General features: G+C 44.5%; 2 protein-coding genes across 2 annotated transcripts in view; one reads left to right on the plus strand and one right to left on the minus strand.

The window, feature by feature from the left end:
• The window catches only part of GTPBP4 (GTP binding protein 4), a 29731-nt gene extending 16736 nt beyond the window's left edge, over window positions 1-12995 (plus strand). The window contains exons 11-17 of the mRNA XM_066385235.1: window positions 2980-3057; window positions 3404-3455; window positions 4354-4454; window positions 5963-6160; window positions 7575-7640; window positions 10798-10941; window positions 12446-12995. Of these exons, the coding sequence (XP_066241332.1) occupies window positions 2980-3057; window positions 3404-3455; window positions 4354-4454; window positions 5963-6160; window positions 7575-7640; window positions 10798-10941; window positions 12446-12598 (792 nt within the window). The 3' untranslated portion in view covers window positions 12599-12995. The remainder of the gene's footprint in view (window positions 1-2979; window positions 3058-3403; window positions 3456-4353; window positions 4455-5962; window positions 6161-7574; window positions 7641-10797; window positions 10942-12445) is intronic.
• The window catches only part of LARP4B (La ribonucleoprotein 4B), a 400705-nt gene that overhangs the window by 193037 nt on the left and 189575 nt on the right, over window positions 1-18093 (minus strand). The gene's annotated exons all lie outside the window — the stretch shown is intronic.

Consider the following 18093-nt stretch of genomic DNA (forward strand, 5'->3'; position numbering starts at 1 on the left):
CTCTAACCAATTGAGTTAGGGCCCGGGCGTATAAAAGTCTATTTTTTTAAAATAAAAAAAACTTTATTATGTTCTTTAAAAATTTTTTATTTTCTTGCCTTTGCAGGCAGTGTTTAAGTGCACACCTTAATGTACAATTCTTTGCTTTTATTTGCAAATTCACCTGTTGATGAAACTTTAAGGTATAACATTAAAAATGTCACTGTCGTCCAAAATGCCTTACGAGTGTATACTGTACTGATGACTTTGATATCTGTCAGTCGCAGTGGTCAGCAAACTCAGTTAACAGAGCCAAACATCAACAATACAACGATTGAAATTTCTTTTGAGAGCCCTTTTTTTTTTTTTTTTTTTTTTTTGTATTTTTCTGAAGCTGGAAACGAGGAGAGACAGTCAGACAGACTCCTGCATGCGCCGGACCGGGATCCACCCGGCACGCCCACCAGGGGCAATGCTCTGCCCACCAGGGGGCGATGGAGAGCCAAATTTTTTAAACTTAAACTTTATAGGTTGGTACATTTCTTATCGAGGTAACGCCTGCACATGGTATTTTGTGGAAGAGCCACACTCAGGGGCAAAGAGCCGCACGGGGCTCGCGAGCCGCAGTTTGCCGACCAGGGCTCTAGTGGATTAAAGTTGGTTAACGTTATGGCTGCTAACTAGATGTACAGTGATGATACTCTGTCATATATACAAGTATAGAATTACGCTAGTGTACACCTAAAGGTACTTATAATCTTGTATACCTATTTTACTACAGTGTTTAAAAAGATGGTTCTGTTGTGATGCATTTCTTTAGTGATTAATGCAGGTAAGCGTTTTTGATGGGCTTCTTGACCTTTTAAGTTTTTTGGATCATTTACCTTTTACTAATTAACTTGTAATTTTTATGTCGAGTAAATCAGACACTGGTATGTTCTTTTTAAAAAATTATAGTTACCATTCAATACTTTATATTAGTGTCAGATGTACAGCATAGTTGTTAGAAATCCACATTCTTGACAAAGTATATGATTTTTTTCTTTCTGTCATTTGTCTTTTGAGTTGGAGGATTTTATTTTTAAACCTGTTAGCGTGTCTGACCAGGCAGTGGCACAGTGGATAAAGCATCAAACTGGGATGCAGAAGACCCGGGTTCAAATCTCTGAGGTCGCCGGCTTGGGCATGGGATCATAGAAATGACCCCATGGTCACTAGCTTGAAGCCCAGTGTCACTGGCTTGAGCAAAGTGTCACTCGCTCTGTGGTAGCCCCCCGGTCAATGCCCATATGAGAAAGCAATCAATGAACAACTAAGGAGTTGCAACAAAGAATTGATGCTTCTTATCTCTTTCTGTCTCTCTCTGTCCCTGTTCCTCTCTCTGTCTCTCTGTCTCTGTCGCACACAAAAACCTCTTAATGTGTATAAATATTTTCTCTGTGGCTGGTGAGTGTTGTTGTGTCATGCCTGCCATCCATTCCACAATTAGTTCTTATTCTATACTTTGATGGTTTAATTTTATTTATTTTAATATTTATGTTTGGAATAGAAGTCTTCATTTAGCTATGTTTTGTTTTGTTTAGATGAGAGATGGGGATATAGGCACACTTCTACATGCGCCACAACCAGGATCCACCCAGCAAAGCCCCACACAGGCAGCTATCCTCAGCACCAAGGCTGACACTCAGACCAATCAAGCCATTGGCTGCAAGAGCCAAGAGGAGGGGGGAGGGAAGCAGATGGTCTGTTCTTCAGTGTGCCCTGACCAGGAATCAAACATGGAACATCCATACTCTGGACCGATGTTCCATCCACTGAGCCACTGGCCAGGGCCCCATTTAGTTTTGAATTTGTTTTGTTGTTTGGAAGCAGAAGGAGGTAGTTGTCCAGATCTATTTTCCAGCTAGCTAGTCATGTATCTCAGGTTTATATCTTAATCCTTTTTGTTCATTGATCTGCTTTATTTCTTCTGTATTGTTTCCTTTAGTCATGATTGTTCTTGGTAATCTTGACAATTATTTTTCTTTTTTTTTTTTTTTTTTTGGTATTTTTCCAAAGCTGGAAATGGGGAGAGATAGTCAGACAGACTCCCGCATGCGCCCGACCGGGATCCACCCGGCATGCCCACCAGGGGCAACGCTCTGCCCACCAGGGGGCGATGCTCTGCCCCTCTGGGGCATCGCTGTGTCGCGACCAGAGCCACTCTAGTGCCTGGGGCAGAGGCCAAGGAGCCATCCCCAGCGCCCGGGCCATCTTTGCTCCAGTGGAGCCTCACTGCGGGAGGGGAAGAGAGAGACAGAGAGGAAGGAGGGGGGGGGTGTGGAGAAGCAGATGGGCGCTTCTCCTATGTGCCCTGGCCAGGAATCGAACCCGGGACCCCTGCACGCCAGGCCGACGCTCTACCACTGAGCCAACCGGCCAGGGCCGACAATTATTTTTCTAACTGAATCTCAGAATCAGCTCGTGGAGTCCTTGCTTCCATGCTCAAACTGGTGCTATATCCTCCTCTGACCCCGGAATCACCTATTAATTTTTAATTGGACTGGGTGTGGTTTTATATATTTTTTGCAGATAAAAAATTTACTCACCTGACCAGGCGGTGGCGCAGTGGATAGAACGTTGGACTGGGACACGGAGGACCCAGGTTCAAAACCCCAAGGTCGCCAGCTTGAGTGCGGGCTCATCTGGTTTGAGCAAAGCTCACCAGCTTGGACCCAAGGTCACTGGCTTGAGCAAGGGGTTACTCGGTCTGCTGTAGCCCTACGGTCAAGGCACACATGAGAAAGCAATCAATGAACAACTAAGGTGTCGCAACAAAAAACTAATGATTGATGCTTCTCATCTCTCTTTGTTTCTGTCTGTCTGTCCCTATCTATCCCTCTCTCTGACTCTCTCTGTCTCTGTAAAAAAAAAAAAAAGAATTTACTGTTTTTCATTTCTGTGCTTCTTTCCCATTCAGCAACGGGTTTTACATAAACATTTCCCACAATATCTTCTCAGGAGAGGCCCCCATTCATCCCAGAAGGAGTAGTGGCACGCAGGAAGAGAATGGAGGTTGTGGAGCCTCAGAGGAAGAGGGTAGGTCACTGTCAGCCTCACTGGGTTTACCTTTGAGTTCGGGCAGAAAGGCTTTGTGACGAGGGCTGGAGACTTAGAGCATGAACAGCCGACAGCACTGGTGTCCTCACCAGTACGCTCTGTGAGAACACGTCATGGAACCCAACCAAGGTCCCTGTCCTCATGTACGTGGCCCTCCAGGTGGTCACAACAGCTCTCCTTCTGGGAGTAGAAGCTGAGCGCCAGGTGTGGAGAGGCTTTGTTCTTTGGTCGGAGAGGAAGTTATTTCACAGGAACAAGGAGCGGGCTCAGTGTTTCTGCACATGAAGGGTCAAATAGAGCTGATGATACCGTTTTTTTATTGCAGGAACGAGATATTGAACTGGAACTGGGAGATGATTATACTTTGGATCTTCAGAGTAAGGGCCTGCATGTAACAGTTACTTTTAAATGCCAGTTACGTGTTAAGTGTTTCAGAAAAGTATGAAAAGGCTTTAATGAGCATAAATTTTACAATATTTTATTAATTTAATTTTTTTTCCCCTTTTTTTTCTTTTTTGTATTTTTCTGAAGTGAGAAGCGGAGAGGCAGAGAGACAGACTCCCACATGGGCCTGACCGGGATCCGCCTGGCATGTCCACTGGGGGACGATGCTCTCTCTGCCCCTCTGGGGCATTGCTCCGTTGTAAACAGAGCCATCTTCAGCACCCAGGCCAACTTTGCTCCAATGGAGCCTTGGCTACGGGAGAGGAAGAGAGAGAGAGAAAGAAAGGAGAGGGTGGAGGGTGGAGAAGCAGTTGGGCACTTCTCCTGTGTGCCCTGGCCGGGAATCGAACCTGGGACATCCATATGCCTGGCCAATGCTCTGCCACTGAGCCAACTGGCCAGGGCCAATTTAATTTCTTAAAGATCAAAGGTTGCATGCTGGCAGGGCACTGAGATTTTCTCCTTTCTGGGAATTGTCAATCACCTCAGATTGAGGGATTATTTTTGTAGCTTTCACAGCAGATAAATATTAAGCCAGCCTGATAGGGTCAGTGATCTGTTACTCATTCATGACAGTTTACTTTTCATATATTTTATCAGTTTTATTTTTGTTATCCTTCTGTGGTCATTTCATCCTGAGGTACTGTTAGGTATTGTGAAATATTTGGGGGTGAATCATTCATAAGCAGGTGGGTTTTGCTTACGTAGTGTCAAATACCAATGCCCTGTGTTTTACAGAGTGGCATGATGTGTGTAAGTTATAAGTTATTTTGGGCATGTGGTAGTTGTTACTCAAAACGACTGTAAACATAACTATTTTTTTAACTTTAGAGTGCTGGGACATAATAAATTCATCTGAAAAGTATGATAAGATACCCGAGATCTGGGAAGGCCATAATGTAGCTGATTACATCCACCCTGACATCTTGCAGGTTTGTGTCACTTGTTACATTCTATGGTGTTTATTTCTTTTCAACATGACCCTGAGAAGATAGAAGCACAACTTTCAGCTGGCCTCAGTGCTCAGGTCTGTGACTCGAGCACCGCTCTTGGCGCTCTTGCGTCTGTCGCTGTCGTTCCCTCTGCACCCAGGAGCCTCGCTGCCCCCAGTCACCGACAGCCCTCTGCTGCCGCCTGTCCCAGAGCTCCCCTCCCTGCCCGTCGGCAGTGCTGCTCATTCTCCTCCTGCAGAGGCCTTTCCCTTCTCAGGCTCTGCTCTCCCGCCCTCTGCCCTTCTCAGCGGCGGCCTGCCTTTATGGAGAACGTGGAGCCCTGGGTGTGAGTGCTGCTCTGGCTGTTCTCACACAGTGCTGGTCAGCAGTGCCTGTAGGTGCAGCGCCTCGGGCCTGCTTTCTTGTCTTGTGCACTTTGCTCCATCACCAGCGTCTGCCTTGTATTCCAGTCCCCTCCCTGTGGCTTTTCCTTAGCATATGAGAGTCTGCAAGTCTTTCTCGTCTGTAAAAATAAAACTCCTGTGTCCTCCTTTAGTTGCTATTCTGTCTTTCCTCAGTCAAGCTTTTTGAAAAATAGAATTTTATAAACACTGTACTTGCTGTCTACATTTCCTTATTTTTCTCTCTTCGTTTCCCAAATGGTTCCCTTAATTTATACTTTCACTGTCCCAGTATCAAGGGAATGAACCTAAATGCAAGACTCCTTCACACTCTGTTTTTTCTACTTTTGTCGTAGTCCTTGTTCTCTGTTACCTGATTTTATCTTTGCTGCCTGGGTTTTAACTAGTCTGCTTTTCCCATCTCTTCCCTGTCTCATCCTGTTGTCCGCATTCCCACACTTGAGAAGTCATGTTGCTCTTCTTTAAACTTTTCAGTTGTGCCTCTTGCTTTTGTCTCTGTTGCACAGTTCCCAGTGTCCTCAGTGTGGGTTCTGGGTGACCTGTGCCTGACCTGGCCATGCCTTCTCATTCTCCCCTCCCATGCTGTCGCATAGGTTTTGATGTAGATACATCTGACTGCTGGAATCTTGACAATGTATTTGTTAGGTTATGATATACATACATATGTTTTTAACTGCGTAGCCAGTGGGGTTGTGTTTAGGGATGGCATTAGGATGGATAAATGGGACAAGCTCAGTGCAGATTGATGATTTAAGTTCTTCAAGAATGGAGGTTCTTCTGTGTATCTGCTGGGAGCGAGCATACTGAGGCAGGTGCTCCCTGCATATTTTTAACTTTGCTGTGTGCACTCATCATTTCTAACAAAGAGAAAGGCCTGGCCCCGAGCAGTTAGTGTGCTGTCAGCTCAGTGCTTGTACAGTGTTCATTTTCCTCCCAGAATCTTTGTTGAGAGGTCAGCTCTGGCACATGGTCATGGTCTGTCGTTGTATACTAAAAGGCTTTAGGGGAAACCTAGTTCCCAAAAAGGTTCCTTCACTGATTTTTGAGTTTTCATTATTGGTTTTGTTTAACTGACTCTTTTTAAAGAAATTAGAAGAGTTAGAAAAAGAAGAAGAGCTAAGAACAGCTGCTGGAGAATATGACAGTGAATCGGAAAGTGAAGATGAAGAAATGATGGAAATAAGACAGCTGGCCAAACAAATCAGAGAGAAACGGAAGTTGAAAATTTTGGAGTCCAAAGAGAAGAACACACAGGGACCCAGAATGCCGCGGACTACTAAGAAGGCAAGTTTTTTGTCTCTTCAAAGAGGTGTGACCCATTTCTTTGCATCCTAGATTCTTGTATAGGCATTGCTAGTTAAAAATATTTCCATCTATGTGTAACCATAACATTGTACATGCTTTGTTTTGCTGAATTGTATTGACTTTTAAGGTTGGTTGAATTTTAATCTTTTAAAATCTGATTATTGGCCCTGGTCGGTTGGCTCAGTGGTAGAGCGTCAGCCTGGTGTGCAGGAGTCCCGGGTTCGATTCCTGGCCAGGGCACACAGGAGAAGCGCCCATCTGCTTCTCCACCCCTTCCCCTCTCCTTCCTCTCTGTGTCTCTCTTCCCCTCCCGCAGCCAAGGCTCCACTGAAGCAAAGTTGGCCTGGGTGCTGGGGATGGCTCCATGGCCTCTGCCTCAGGCGCTAGAGTGGCTTTGGTTGCGACAGAGCTACGCCCCAGATGGGCAGAGCATCGCCCCCTGGTGGGCATGCCGGGTGGGTCCCAGTCAGGCACATGCAGGAGTCTTGTCTGACTGCCTCCCCGTTTCCAACTTCAGAAAAATACCAAAAAAAAGAAATCTGATTATTATGCCTTTTCTTGGTGGTGTTCAAAGTTTATAATATCATAATTTATGATTTGTAGCAGTAAAGTAAGCTATGGATTACATGTATGGTACTTATTTTTTAATTATTTTATTTGTCAGGACTTATCTTTATAGGAACCTAACCCAATCTAATATAAATCTGAAGATGGTTTATTGGCTCCTGTGACCTATTAGGACAGGAGAACCAGGATTTATAATCTCTGGTCGGTCTGTGAGATAGGGTTCTTTCCAGCTCTCAGCCCATCTCTGTAGTTATCGTTGTCTCTACTCGTGTTCCTGTCAGGGTGGCAGGTGAGGTTAGCTCCTGTGGTCGTTCCCAAACCACAGGGCATGATGGAAAGTGGGGGCAGCTCCCTAAAGAAAGAGAACGACATGCAGGGCGGTTCAAGTATAGTGGGACAGGAAAAGTGTAATACACACACCTCATGGGTATTGACACTGTTTTCATGTGATAGTGAGTGAGTGGTTCTGGGCAGACACAGACATCACTGTATCCCTCAGTGGTGCTTGGTGGGCCTGCGAGGATGGTGACCTCTGGGGCTGTGTCGCATGACCTCATCCACACACAGGGAATTCCCTGTGGAGTTGTAGAATCCGGGGAGGAAGTGTACACTGTCCTACATATAGCAAGAGCCCAGGATATGGTAGTTTTCATGTGATTTAATGAGCTGTTTGAAAATACTAGCATGAAGTCTAGTTAATAGGTGTAATTTATAAAAGAGGTGTTTCGCAGATAATTATAAAAGGCACATTTTCCTTGAGTATTTTTTTTTAACATTCCATCAAACTGATTTTGCTTAAAGCAAATATCCCTCCTTCCCCTTTCAGGTTCAGCAGAAAGCCTTGGAGAGTGAGATGCGCAGTCTTGGTGTTGACATGGACAATAATGACAATGTGAGTGTGCAGAGATGGTCTCAGATACTTTTGTAGTTGGATACAGCTTTGTCCTAGAAAACTAGGTTCTCAGAAATCTGTAGGATCACAGGGTTTTAATAAAAAAAAAAAATAGGACATCTAGTCTTTCTGCTGAGGGGCTTCACCAGCCTGAGATTTTGGTGGGAAGTGGCTGGTTGAGGACGGAATGCATTAGTCACACTATTGTTCATTTCCCTCTCTGAACAGGTTGGGCATTTGGCTCAAGGGGCCGTGCAGTTGGTACAAGGTGGTGTTGCCAGACTGTTTTTGCTGTTCCCATTTGAGAAGAATTTAGGAATGCCTTGCCCGTGCCATCATTCTTAATAGAAACTCATCCTTGTGGATGGGTGGACAGTTTCCCTGGATGCCACTCTGATGTCCTGTTTCATTTATGTCATGTGTGTGAGGTGGCCCCAGGGCGTATTCTTTTAAAAATTTTTTTTAATTTAATTTCTTTTTAAATTTTCTATAGATTTGGATGTTTCTTTCATTGGTACTTACTTGGTATAATCAGAAGGGTTTTCTGTTTGTTTTGTTTTATTTTTTAGAAGGAGGAGAGAGATGAGAAGCATCAACTTGTAGTTGTTTCACTTTAGTTGTTCATTGATTGCTTCTCATATGTGCCATGAACGGGGTGGGGGTGGGGCTCAAGTCCAGTCAGTGACCCCTTGCTCAAGACAGTGACCTTGGGATCATGTTGATGATCCCGTGCTCAAGCTGGTGACCTTAGGGTTTCAAACCAGAGACTTCAGTGTTCCATGTCAACTGTCTCCACTGTGCCACCACTGGTCAGGCCCATTGCATTTCCTTTTACTCTGTTTGCTTTCTGCCAGTATTTTGTTATGTTTATATATATATTATCTCCCATTCCAGGCTAATGTAAGATTTGGAAATTTCCAAACACTAGAAAGAAAAAAATTACTTGTGGTTAGGATACACAAAAGTGAACTAGGGCACCATGTGATGGACGCCTTTCTAGTTCCTGTTTATGCAGTGGGCTCTCATCTGTCTCTTTCTTTGACATCTATTTTCACCCACATGCCACTCATTGCTTCTACTTTTTATTGTACTGCAGGCATATTTTATCTTAGCGGAATTTTCTCATACTTTTGATTGAGTAAAAATTTTAGTCTCTTGGCCCTGGCCGGTTGGCTCAATGGTAGAGCATCAGCCCATGGTGTGGATGTCCTGGGCTCGATTTCTGGTCAGGGCACACTGGAGAAGTGACCGTCTGCTTCTCCACCCCCCTTTCTCTCTGGGATGGCTCTGTGGCCTCTGCCTCGGGCACTAAAAGAATGGCTCCATTGCTGAGCAGGGGGGCAACGGCACCAGGTGGGCAGATCATCCCCCCCCCCCCCAGTGGGTTTGCCAGGTGGATCCCAGTCGTGTTGCACGTGGGAGTCTCTCTGACTCCCCTCCTCTCACTTAAAAAAAAAAATTAGTCTCTTTATTTTAGGGCTTTTGGATTGCATACAGTTTAAATATTCATTGGTTGTGCCTCAAGGAATGTATGTTGATGTTTAAGAAATACACAATAAAAACAAGAATTTGTGTCAGTGAGAAAAGACAAATTGGAAATATTAGAACAAAACAAATTTATGTTTTTCATCCTACAAAGTTATTTTACTCGAACTTTGATTTTGGTGATTAAAGTCTTTACACGGTGCTTTAATTAGCTTCAGTTTAGTTCTCAAATTACCCTGAGGTGCCAATGAGTTTCTCAACATGAGAGGAACTTGGCTGCAAATAGTTCAAAGCTATTTTTCTAGAAGCCTGACTGTTAGAATGCATTTCAGATACCTGTTCGAATTCTAGGGCTTTTTTGTTTGCTGAATTATGCCAGAGCATATATAGTATACCTTTGTAAAAGAACTTTTTCATATTCTGGCTTATTTTATCAAAACAGCTTCCCAGAAGTGGACTAATGACAACTAAGGATTTTCCCTGGCCAAATAGCTCAATTCGTTAGAACATTGTCCCAAAGTGTGGAGGTTGCCAGTTTGATATCTAGTCAGGGCACATACAAGAACAGCTTGAGTTCCTATCTCTATCTTTCTTGCTAAAATCAATTAAAAAAATTTTTTTTTAGCCTGACCAGGCGGTGGGACAGTGGATAGAGCGTTGGACTGGGATGCAGAGGACCCAGGTTTGAGACCCCAAGGGTCGCCAGCTTGAGCACGGGCTTATCTGGTTTGAGCAAAGCTCACCAGCTTGGACCCCAGGTCACTGGCTCGAATGAGGGGTTACTCGGTCTGCTGAAGGCCCGCGGTCAAGGCACATATGAGAAAGCAATCAATGAACAACTAAGGTGTTGCAACGAAAAACTGATGATTGATGCTTCTCATCTCTCTCTGTTCCTGTCTGTCTGTCCCTATATATCCCTCTGATTCTCTTTCTGTTAAAAAAAAAAAAAAAAAATTAAAGAAAACAAAGGATTACATTTGTTGAAGTTTTCTTTCCCAAAGGGCTCAGAGGATTTGTATTTTCATCAGCAAGAGTGAAAGGGCTCTGGGCATGTGGAGTCTTAGTTAATGTGCACGTGTAGCTTCTGACTTCTGGGCCTTAGGAAGTGCTGGGCTTACTCCTGCCTGCCGTTTGAGGGAAGTGCTGGGTTATCTTTAGTTCCAGACAGGTGGGGAGGGTGACCCTCGCACCCACTGAGAGCAGGAGCAGAGCTGACAACAGGGTGGAGGCTACAGAAGAACCTGTTGGTGGCCACCTGCTTGTTGTCCTTGCTGACCCTCAGGGCTGAGCTTTCTGAAGGCCATCACGGTATTCAGCTGCATCATCCAAAATGGAAGCGTAAAGAAGAGATAATTCTATGTCTGAAATTCAAATTGTGATGCTAAGCTAATTATCTAGGTTAAGGTAAAACCTGAATGGGCAGCTCTAAATAAATTTTTTAAAAAGGAATAAAACTAGCTTTGCAACATAGGGAAGCCGTGTTAAGTGAAACATTTGACCAATAATTAATGTTAAATTAACTGTGTATTTTAAAGCTATCTTTCAGATTATTTGATGCTGCCATTGATAGAAACTCCTGAGTGAGCTTTCCCCTTGTTGGAATGATTTCATGTTTGCCACCAAGCCTGAAAGCCAGTCTGGGATCCTGAAGTGTGCTTATTGTGCTTTTCAGGCCCACTATGCAGTCCAGGCCAGAAGGTCTCGGAGTGTCACTCGGAAAAGGAAGCGGGAAGGCTCAGTCCCACCCACATCTCTCGCCCGGAGTCGCAGTTGCTCTCGAACTTCACGTGATGTGTCTGGTCTTCGGGACGTCACGGTTAGTTTCTGTCATGTGCAATTATTGACACAGTGGCTCTGCTTTTAGCTATGCAAGCACTCGGGACAATGAGGGCATTTAGGGCATTTGAGTTGGGTGTCCCCGAACCTTTGCTCTGGGTACTCCATTACCTTGTAGCGTCCTTTCTTGAAATAAAAGCACTTTGTCTAATGGCACCAGGTAGTTTAAGGTCCCAGTTGTTTAAGGGCGTGCTAGGAAATGGTCCCTTGCTCACTCCCTGGAGGCCTGGGGCCCTTACCCACAATGAGCCATGCTGGGAACCAGTCAGGCTGTTTTGGTCAGTCTTTTGGGAAAGACACTGGATGTACACTGTCTCTTGCAGAAACTACTTTTTTATAAGTGAGAGGAGAGTAGTTAGACTCCTACATGTACCCCCACTGGGATCTAACCCAGCAACCCCCATCTGGGCCGATGCTCAAATTAATGGAACTATCCTCAGTGCCCAGTGCCAATGCTCAAACCAGACAAGCCACTGGCTGTGAGAGAGGGAGAGGAAGAAGGGGCTGGGAGGGGAAGAGAAGCAGATAGTCGCTTCTCTTGTGTGCCCTGGCCAGGATTAAACCCAGATATCCTTACGCTGGGGCAGTGCTCTATCCACTTAGCCCACCAAGGCCTGGAGCTTTTTTTTTAAATAAACACAAAAATTGTTGGTTTTAGCATTTTAAAAATGCAGGTAAAGGAGAAAGTCTGTATAAGTGAGCAAGCAGTCTACCTCATGGAAGCCTGCTTTTTCCATTCCATTATGCCATCTCCATCTAGAAATCTGGATTTTATTATCAACACTGCCACTTGTGAGTCAGATGTGAGTAGTACAGTTCTGAGTCTGAATCGAGCTTTTTAGTTTGTCCGAAAGGGAGTTAGCAAAGATAAACTCTAATCTTCCATGCTAAATATATCCAGACAAGGTACAAAACTTGTCTGGATATCGAGTTCCTGCAGATGCCATGGTGGGTCCACAGTGGCAGCGAGTGAGACTTGCCTGGTTTGTCAACATAGAACATACCTAGGCCCTGGCCGGTTGGCTCAGTGGTAGAGCGTCGGCCTGGCATGCAGAAGTCCCGTGTTCGATTCCTGGCCAGGGCACACAGGAGAAGCACCCATCTGCTTCTCCACCCCTCCCCTCTCCTTCCTCTCTGTCTCTCTCTTCCCCTCCCGCAGCGAGGCTCCGTTGGAGCAAAGATGGCCCGGGCGCTGGGGATGGCTCCTTGGCCTCTGCCCCAGGTGCTAGAGTGGCTCTGGTTGCAACAGAGCGACGCCCTGGAGGGGCAGAGCCCTGGTGGGCGTGCCGGGTGGATCCAGGTTGGGCACATGCGGGAGTCTTTCTGACTGTCTCTTCCTGTTTCTAGCTTCAGAAAAATACAAAAAAAAAAAAAAAAAGAACATATCTAGACTGTAAAGGGGGGTTCGTCACTGGTCATGAAAATGCATGTAGTAATTTGGTGTTCAGTAGTTGTGGTGTTTTCTGTTCTCTTCTCCTTTGTAGATGGTGAAGAAAGCCAAGACTATGATGAAGAGTGCTCAGAAGAAGATGAATCGCTTGGGGAAGAAAGGGGAGGCAGACAGACATGTGTTTGATATGAAGCCCAAGCACTTACTTTCTGGGAAGAGGAAAGCTGGTAAGAAGGACAGGAGATAGAGTCCTTCTCAGCTGAAGCAGTTTGACTAAACTGTGTTTGTTTCCTGACTTGATATGGTATGATATCAGAAATTTGGAGCCGTGATCTGCAAGCTGGAAATAACACAAATAACTAAAGCACCTGTTGCTTCCTCAAAACTATAGTTAATGATACAGGTGTAAGAAATTTTTATTGCTGTATAACATTACAGATATCTTGAGACAGGTTTCTGCATTTAATGCCATTTTGATTGTGTTAGATTTGTAGAACTGGAAAGATTTATTGGTGTGATTGTTTTTGATGCAGAAAATCTTACAGTCTTCAGCAAGAGGTAACTGGTTTGGTTCCTGCGTGTGAATAGTCCTTTCTTGCAAAGACAGCAGCTTGTGGCTGTGGGCAGAAGCCGCTGGCCCTGCTGTGCAACTGTTTCTATTCAAAATAAACTTCTAAAAGAGTAGTTCTGATTATTTAGTTCTTTTTTGTTTGTAAATTTGGCAAATGAAAGTGGGGGAAAGACCTTTTTTTAAAGCAAAATACTTTTTTTGTGGAGTAAAATGTAGCCTAAGGCAGGCACTACAGCAACTACATGTGGGCATCTCCTGCTTCAATAGTCCATTGCTGAAAATCACGTGTTGAGTAAAACACAAACACCCCAACCCTACAGCTGCAAAAGCACCTCCTGGGGGGGGGGGGTCTATTTTTAATTATTTTAATGTTTCCATTGATTTGAGAGAAAACGAAAAAGAGGAAGAGGATGGAGACAGAGAAAAGCATTAACTCTTGTTTCACTTAGTAGTTCCGCTTAGTTGTGCACTCATTGCTTGTAGTATGTTCCCTGACCAGGATAGAATCCACATCCTCTGGCACGCCGGGTCAACGCTTTATCCACTGAGCCACCTGGCCAGAGCTTGGTTTCAGTTATTTTTAATGGGAATCTTTGTAAGCTACATGTCAGCTCAAAACCCCAAGTACAGTACAATGTAGGAAATCAACCTGTTAGAGTATTAAGAGTGTAAAACTCCCTTCTTGATCACAAATATTGCTGTTGTTACCACTTTGCTTGTAAGCAATTAGCATGTCCTGTTTGCTGACTTGCATGACAGTCTTCTAGTGTTTTGCAATATACAGCAGGTCCTTGAATATTGTCATTTCATTATAAGAGGCTATACAAATTTAACTTGTATAACTTGTATATCAATTAGCCTATGGCAAAATTGGCTTTATGACCTGCACGTACCTTCACTTAAATTCGCAGAGCCTATCAGTAGTAAGTGAGGACTTCATGTAAGCCCATATATCTATCTGTGCTGGAAAGTATTATAAAGAGAAACTCAAACAAGTATGTCAGGGAAGATGTGGAATAGGAAGCACCCACAGTTCCTTTGTTCTAGATTAAACTCACTGGCAGAATCTCTGGTGTAGCTATTTTGGAACTCTGGAGAGTCTCTGAAGGTTTGCGTCTTCCAAGGAAAGTCTTGGCCAGTATATCAGTTAATTTTGGTCAGTTTAGACTTTGCGGCTTAGTGTTTACCCACCACCCACACCCAGCCTGTTTCTACTTGTGGGAGTGGGTAGGATAGGACTTTGTCCACACATTGGCATTCTGTTTTTTTGTTTTGTTTTGTTTTGTTTTGTTTTTTCTGAAGCTGGAAACAGGGAGAGACAGTCAGACAGACTCCTGCATGCGCCCCACCGGGATCCACCCGGCACGCCCACCAGGGGGCGATGCTCTGCCCCTCCGGGGCGTCGCTCTGTCGCGACCAGAGCCACTCTAGCGCCTGGGGCAGAGGCCAAGGAGCCATCCCCAGCGCCCTGGCCATCCTTGCTCCAATGGAGCCTCACTGCGGGAGGGGAAGAGAGAGACAGAGATGAAGGAGAGGGGGAGGGGTGGAGAAGCAAATGGGACCCCTGCACGCTAGGCCGACGCTCTACCACTGAGCCAACCGGCCAGGGCGGCATTCTGTTTTGATTGCGGATTGCTGCTTCTGATAGCATAGTGCAGTGGTCCCCAACCCCCGGGCCGCGGACCGGTACCAGTCCATGGGCCATTTGGTACCGGTCCGCAGAGAAAGAATAAATAACTTACAGTATTTCCGTTTTATTTATATTTAAGTCTGAATGGTGTTTTATTTTTAAAAAATGACCAGATTCCCTCTGTTACATCCATCTAAGACTCATTCCTGATGCTTGTCTTGGTCACGTGATACATTGCTGCTAAAATTAAACCCATAAACTAGCAAAATGAGTGAAAAACAAAATTCCATTGAAAGTTTTTTTTGCGAAGTGGAAAAGGGCCAGTGAGGAGACAGAAGAAGAACCTATGACCTCGAAGAAAAAGAAGGCTCCAGGAGTCCTACTTGAAGTATGGATTTATTGCAACTGGTGATTCACATGCACCAAGGCCGCTCTGCATAATATGTGGTGACCGGCTAAGTAATGAGGCAATGAAGCCTTCAAAACTGCTTCGCCACTTAGAGACCAAGCATCCTACTTTAAAAGACAAGCCTTCTGAGTATTTCGAAAGAAAAAAGTATGAACAAGAAGGACAGAAACAATTACTGGTGGCCACTACATCAATAAATGCGAGTGCACTGAGAGCATCATACTTGGTGGCTAATCGTATTGCTAAGGCTAAGAAGCCATTCACCATTGGTGAAGAACTGATTCTTCCAGCCACTAAAGACATTTGTCGTGAACTTCTAGGAGAGGCTGCGGTTAAAAAAATAGCACAGATGCCTCTTTCGGCTACCACCGACACACGGCGCATTGAGGAAATAGCAGAGGACATTGAATCACAATTGTTGGAAAGGATTAATAAATCACCGTGGTACGCTCTCCAGGTTGACGAATCTACAGATACTGACAACAAGGCAATGCTACTTGTTTACGTGCGTTATCTTTATCAAGAGGATGTACATGAGGATATGTTATGTGCACCATCATTGCCAACCAAAACCACAGCCGCAGAACTATTTAAATCGCTGGATGACTATCAGGAAAACTGAAATGGTCTTTTTGTGTCAGCATATGCACAGATGGAGCTGCTGCCATGACCGGAAGGATGTCTGATTTAACTACTCGGATTAAGGAGGTTGCACCTGAATGCGAGTCTACGCATTGTGTCATTCACAGGGAAATGCTGGCTAGCTGAAATACACCACCGGAACTTAACAGCGTATTGAATGATGTCGTTGAAGTTATTAACCACATCAAAGCACACGCCCTTCCCTTGCGCCTGTTCGAGCAGCTTTGTGAGGAAATGAACGTGGAGCACAGACACCTTCTCTTATACACAGAAATAAGATGGTTATCCTGAGGGGGGTCCCTGGCTAGAGTGTTTGAATTACGAGAGCCACTGCAGAGATTTCTCTCGGAAAAAAAGTCACTGCTATTAGCACATTTCAGTAACGAGGAATGGGGCGCAAAACTCACTTACTTGTGTGACATTTTTAACCTCCTCAATGGACTCACTTGGTCACTTCAGGGGAAAATGACAACTGTCTTCAAGTTGGCAGATAAAGTAGCTACATTTAAAGCCAAACTGGATTTGTGGGGACGACGTGTGAACAGGGGTATATTTGACATGTTTCAAACATTTGCGGGAATTTTGGAAGAGACTGAGCCCAAGCCTTCATTGTCCCAGCTGGTGCACGATCACCTGTATTTGCTTTTAAAAGAGTTTGAACGCTACTTCCCAACCACAAAAGACCCATGAATTGCTAAGGAATGGATCCGTGATCCATTTGTCAAGAAACCAGGTGAACCCAGCGTGTCTATGCAAGAAGAGGATCAACTACTGGAGATCGCAAGTGATGGCAGCCTTAAAAATATGTTCGAGACTACAACTCTGCCAGTGTTCTGGATTAAAGTCATGGCAGAATGCCCCGAGATCACCACAAAAGCACTAAAAACTCTGTTGCCATTTCCGACATCCTATTTGTGTGAAGCGGGATTTTCTGCAGTGACAGCAACCAAAACAAAATTACGAAATAGACTGGACATAAGCAACACACTTCAGATGTCATTGTCTCTCATTACCCCTAGATGGGACCGTCTCGTTGCAGAGAAACAAGCTCAGAGCTCCCACTGATTTAGTGTTAATCTGTATAACAAATTTAAATACAGCCTGAATAATGAGGACATGCTCGTTTGTCCTTTAACTTAGCCCAGTAAATATCGTAAATTCGACAATTATATTTAAAAAATACCAGTTTTTATGCCGGTTGCATAATTTTATTTTGTGCATTTATCCGTCCCACCCTAAAGGCTGGTCCTTGAAATATTTTCTTTTTTCTTTTTTTCTTTTTTTCTTTTTTTTTCATTTTTCTGAAGCTGGAAACGGGGAGAGACAGTCAGACAGACTCCCGCATGCGCCCGCATGTGCCGGATCCACCAGGCATGCCCACCAGGGGGCGACGCTCTGCCCCCCAGGGGGCGATGCTCTGCCCATCCTGGGCGTCGCCATGTTGCGACCAGAGCCACTCTAGCACCTGAGGCAGAGGCCACAGAGCCATCCCCAGCGCCCGGGCCATCCTCACTCCAATGGAGCCTCGGCTGTGGGAGGGGAAGAGAGAGACAGAGAGGAAAGCACGGTGGAGAGGTGGAGAAGCAAATGGGCGCTTCTCCTGTGTGCCCTGGCCGGGAATCGAACCCGGGTCCTCCGCAGAATATTTTCTGACATTAAACTGGTCCGTGGCCCAAAAAAGGTTGGGGACCACTGGCATAGTGGACCCCCCCCCAATTCTTGCAGTTCTTCAAAGATGACTCAGATTCAGGAAATTTAAAAAGGCCAGTGCATTTTTCACTTTCCATTTTTTCTTTTGTACCTTTTGGGGGCAGACATTTAAGGATTAAGACTTTAAAAACCAACTGCTTGTTCAAAGAAATTTAGAAAACACACATGCCCAGGGAAAGACATACTCAGAGAAGAACTGAGAACTTTAGTTTTTACCTCAGGCTGCGCAGAGATATCCCACAACAATTTAAAAAAATCCAAACACCAGGTGGAGAGATGGAATCTGATGTATAGAATTAGCACATGATATGAGAAATGTCCAGCTTTTCAACAACAAAAATACCAGAAGTATATAAATAGGAAAATATTGCTGAAACATGGCCCCCTGCTAGACAAAAGAATTTAAAACAGCTGTCTTGCCTGACCTGTGCTGGCGCAGTGGATAAAGCATTGACTTGGAATACTGAGGTTGCTGGTTCGAAACTCTGCGCTTGCCCACTTAAGGCACATGTTGGAGTTGATGTTTCCTCTCCTCCCTCCCCTTCTCTCTCTCTCTTCTAAAATGAAGTCTACAAAAAAAAAAAAAAAAAAAAACCACACACACACACAAAAAAAAACCCCAGCTGTCTTTTAAAATTAAATTAATTGGGATAACTTTAATAAAATTATACAGGTTTCAAGTGTTGTTACCATATTTTTTACCTCTTTTACTACCTCCCATTCCTTTTTCTCTCTGGTAATCATACTATTAACTGTGTTTATGAGTTTTGGGTTTTTTTG

The sequence above is a fragment of the Saccopteryx leptura genome, chromosome 5 (genome assembly GCF_036850995.1).
Source record: "Saccopteryx leptura isolate mSacLep1 chromosome 5, mSacLep1_pri_phased_curated, whole genome shotgun sequence".
Taxonomy (NCBI): Eukaryota; Metazoa; Chordata; class Mammalia; order Chiroptera; family Emballonuridae; genus Saccopteryx; species Saccopteryx leptura.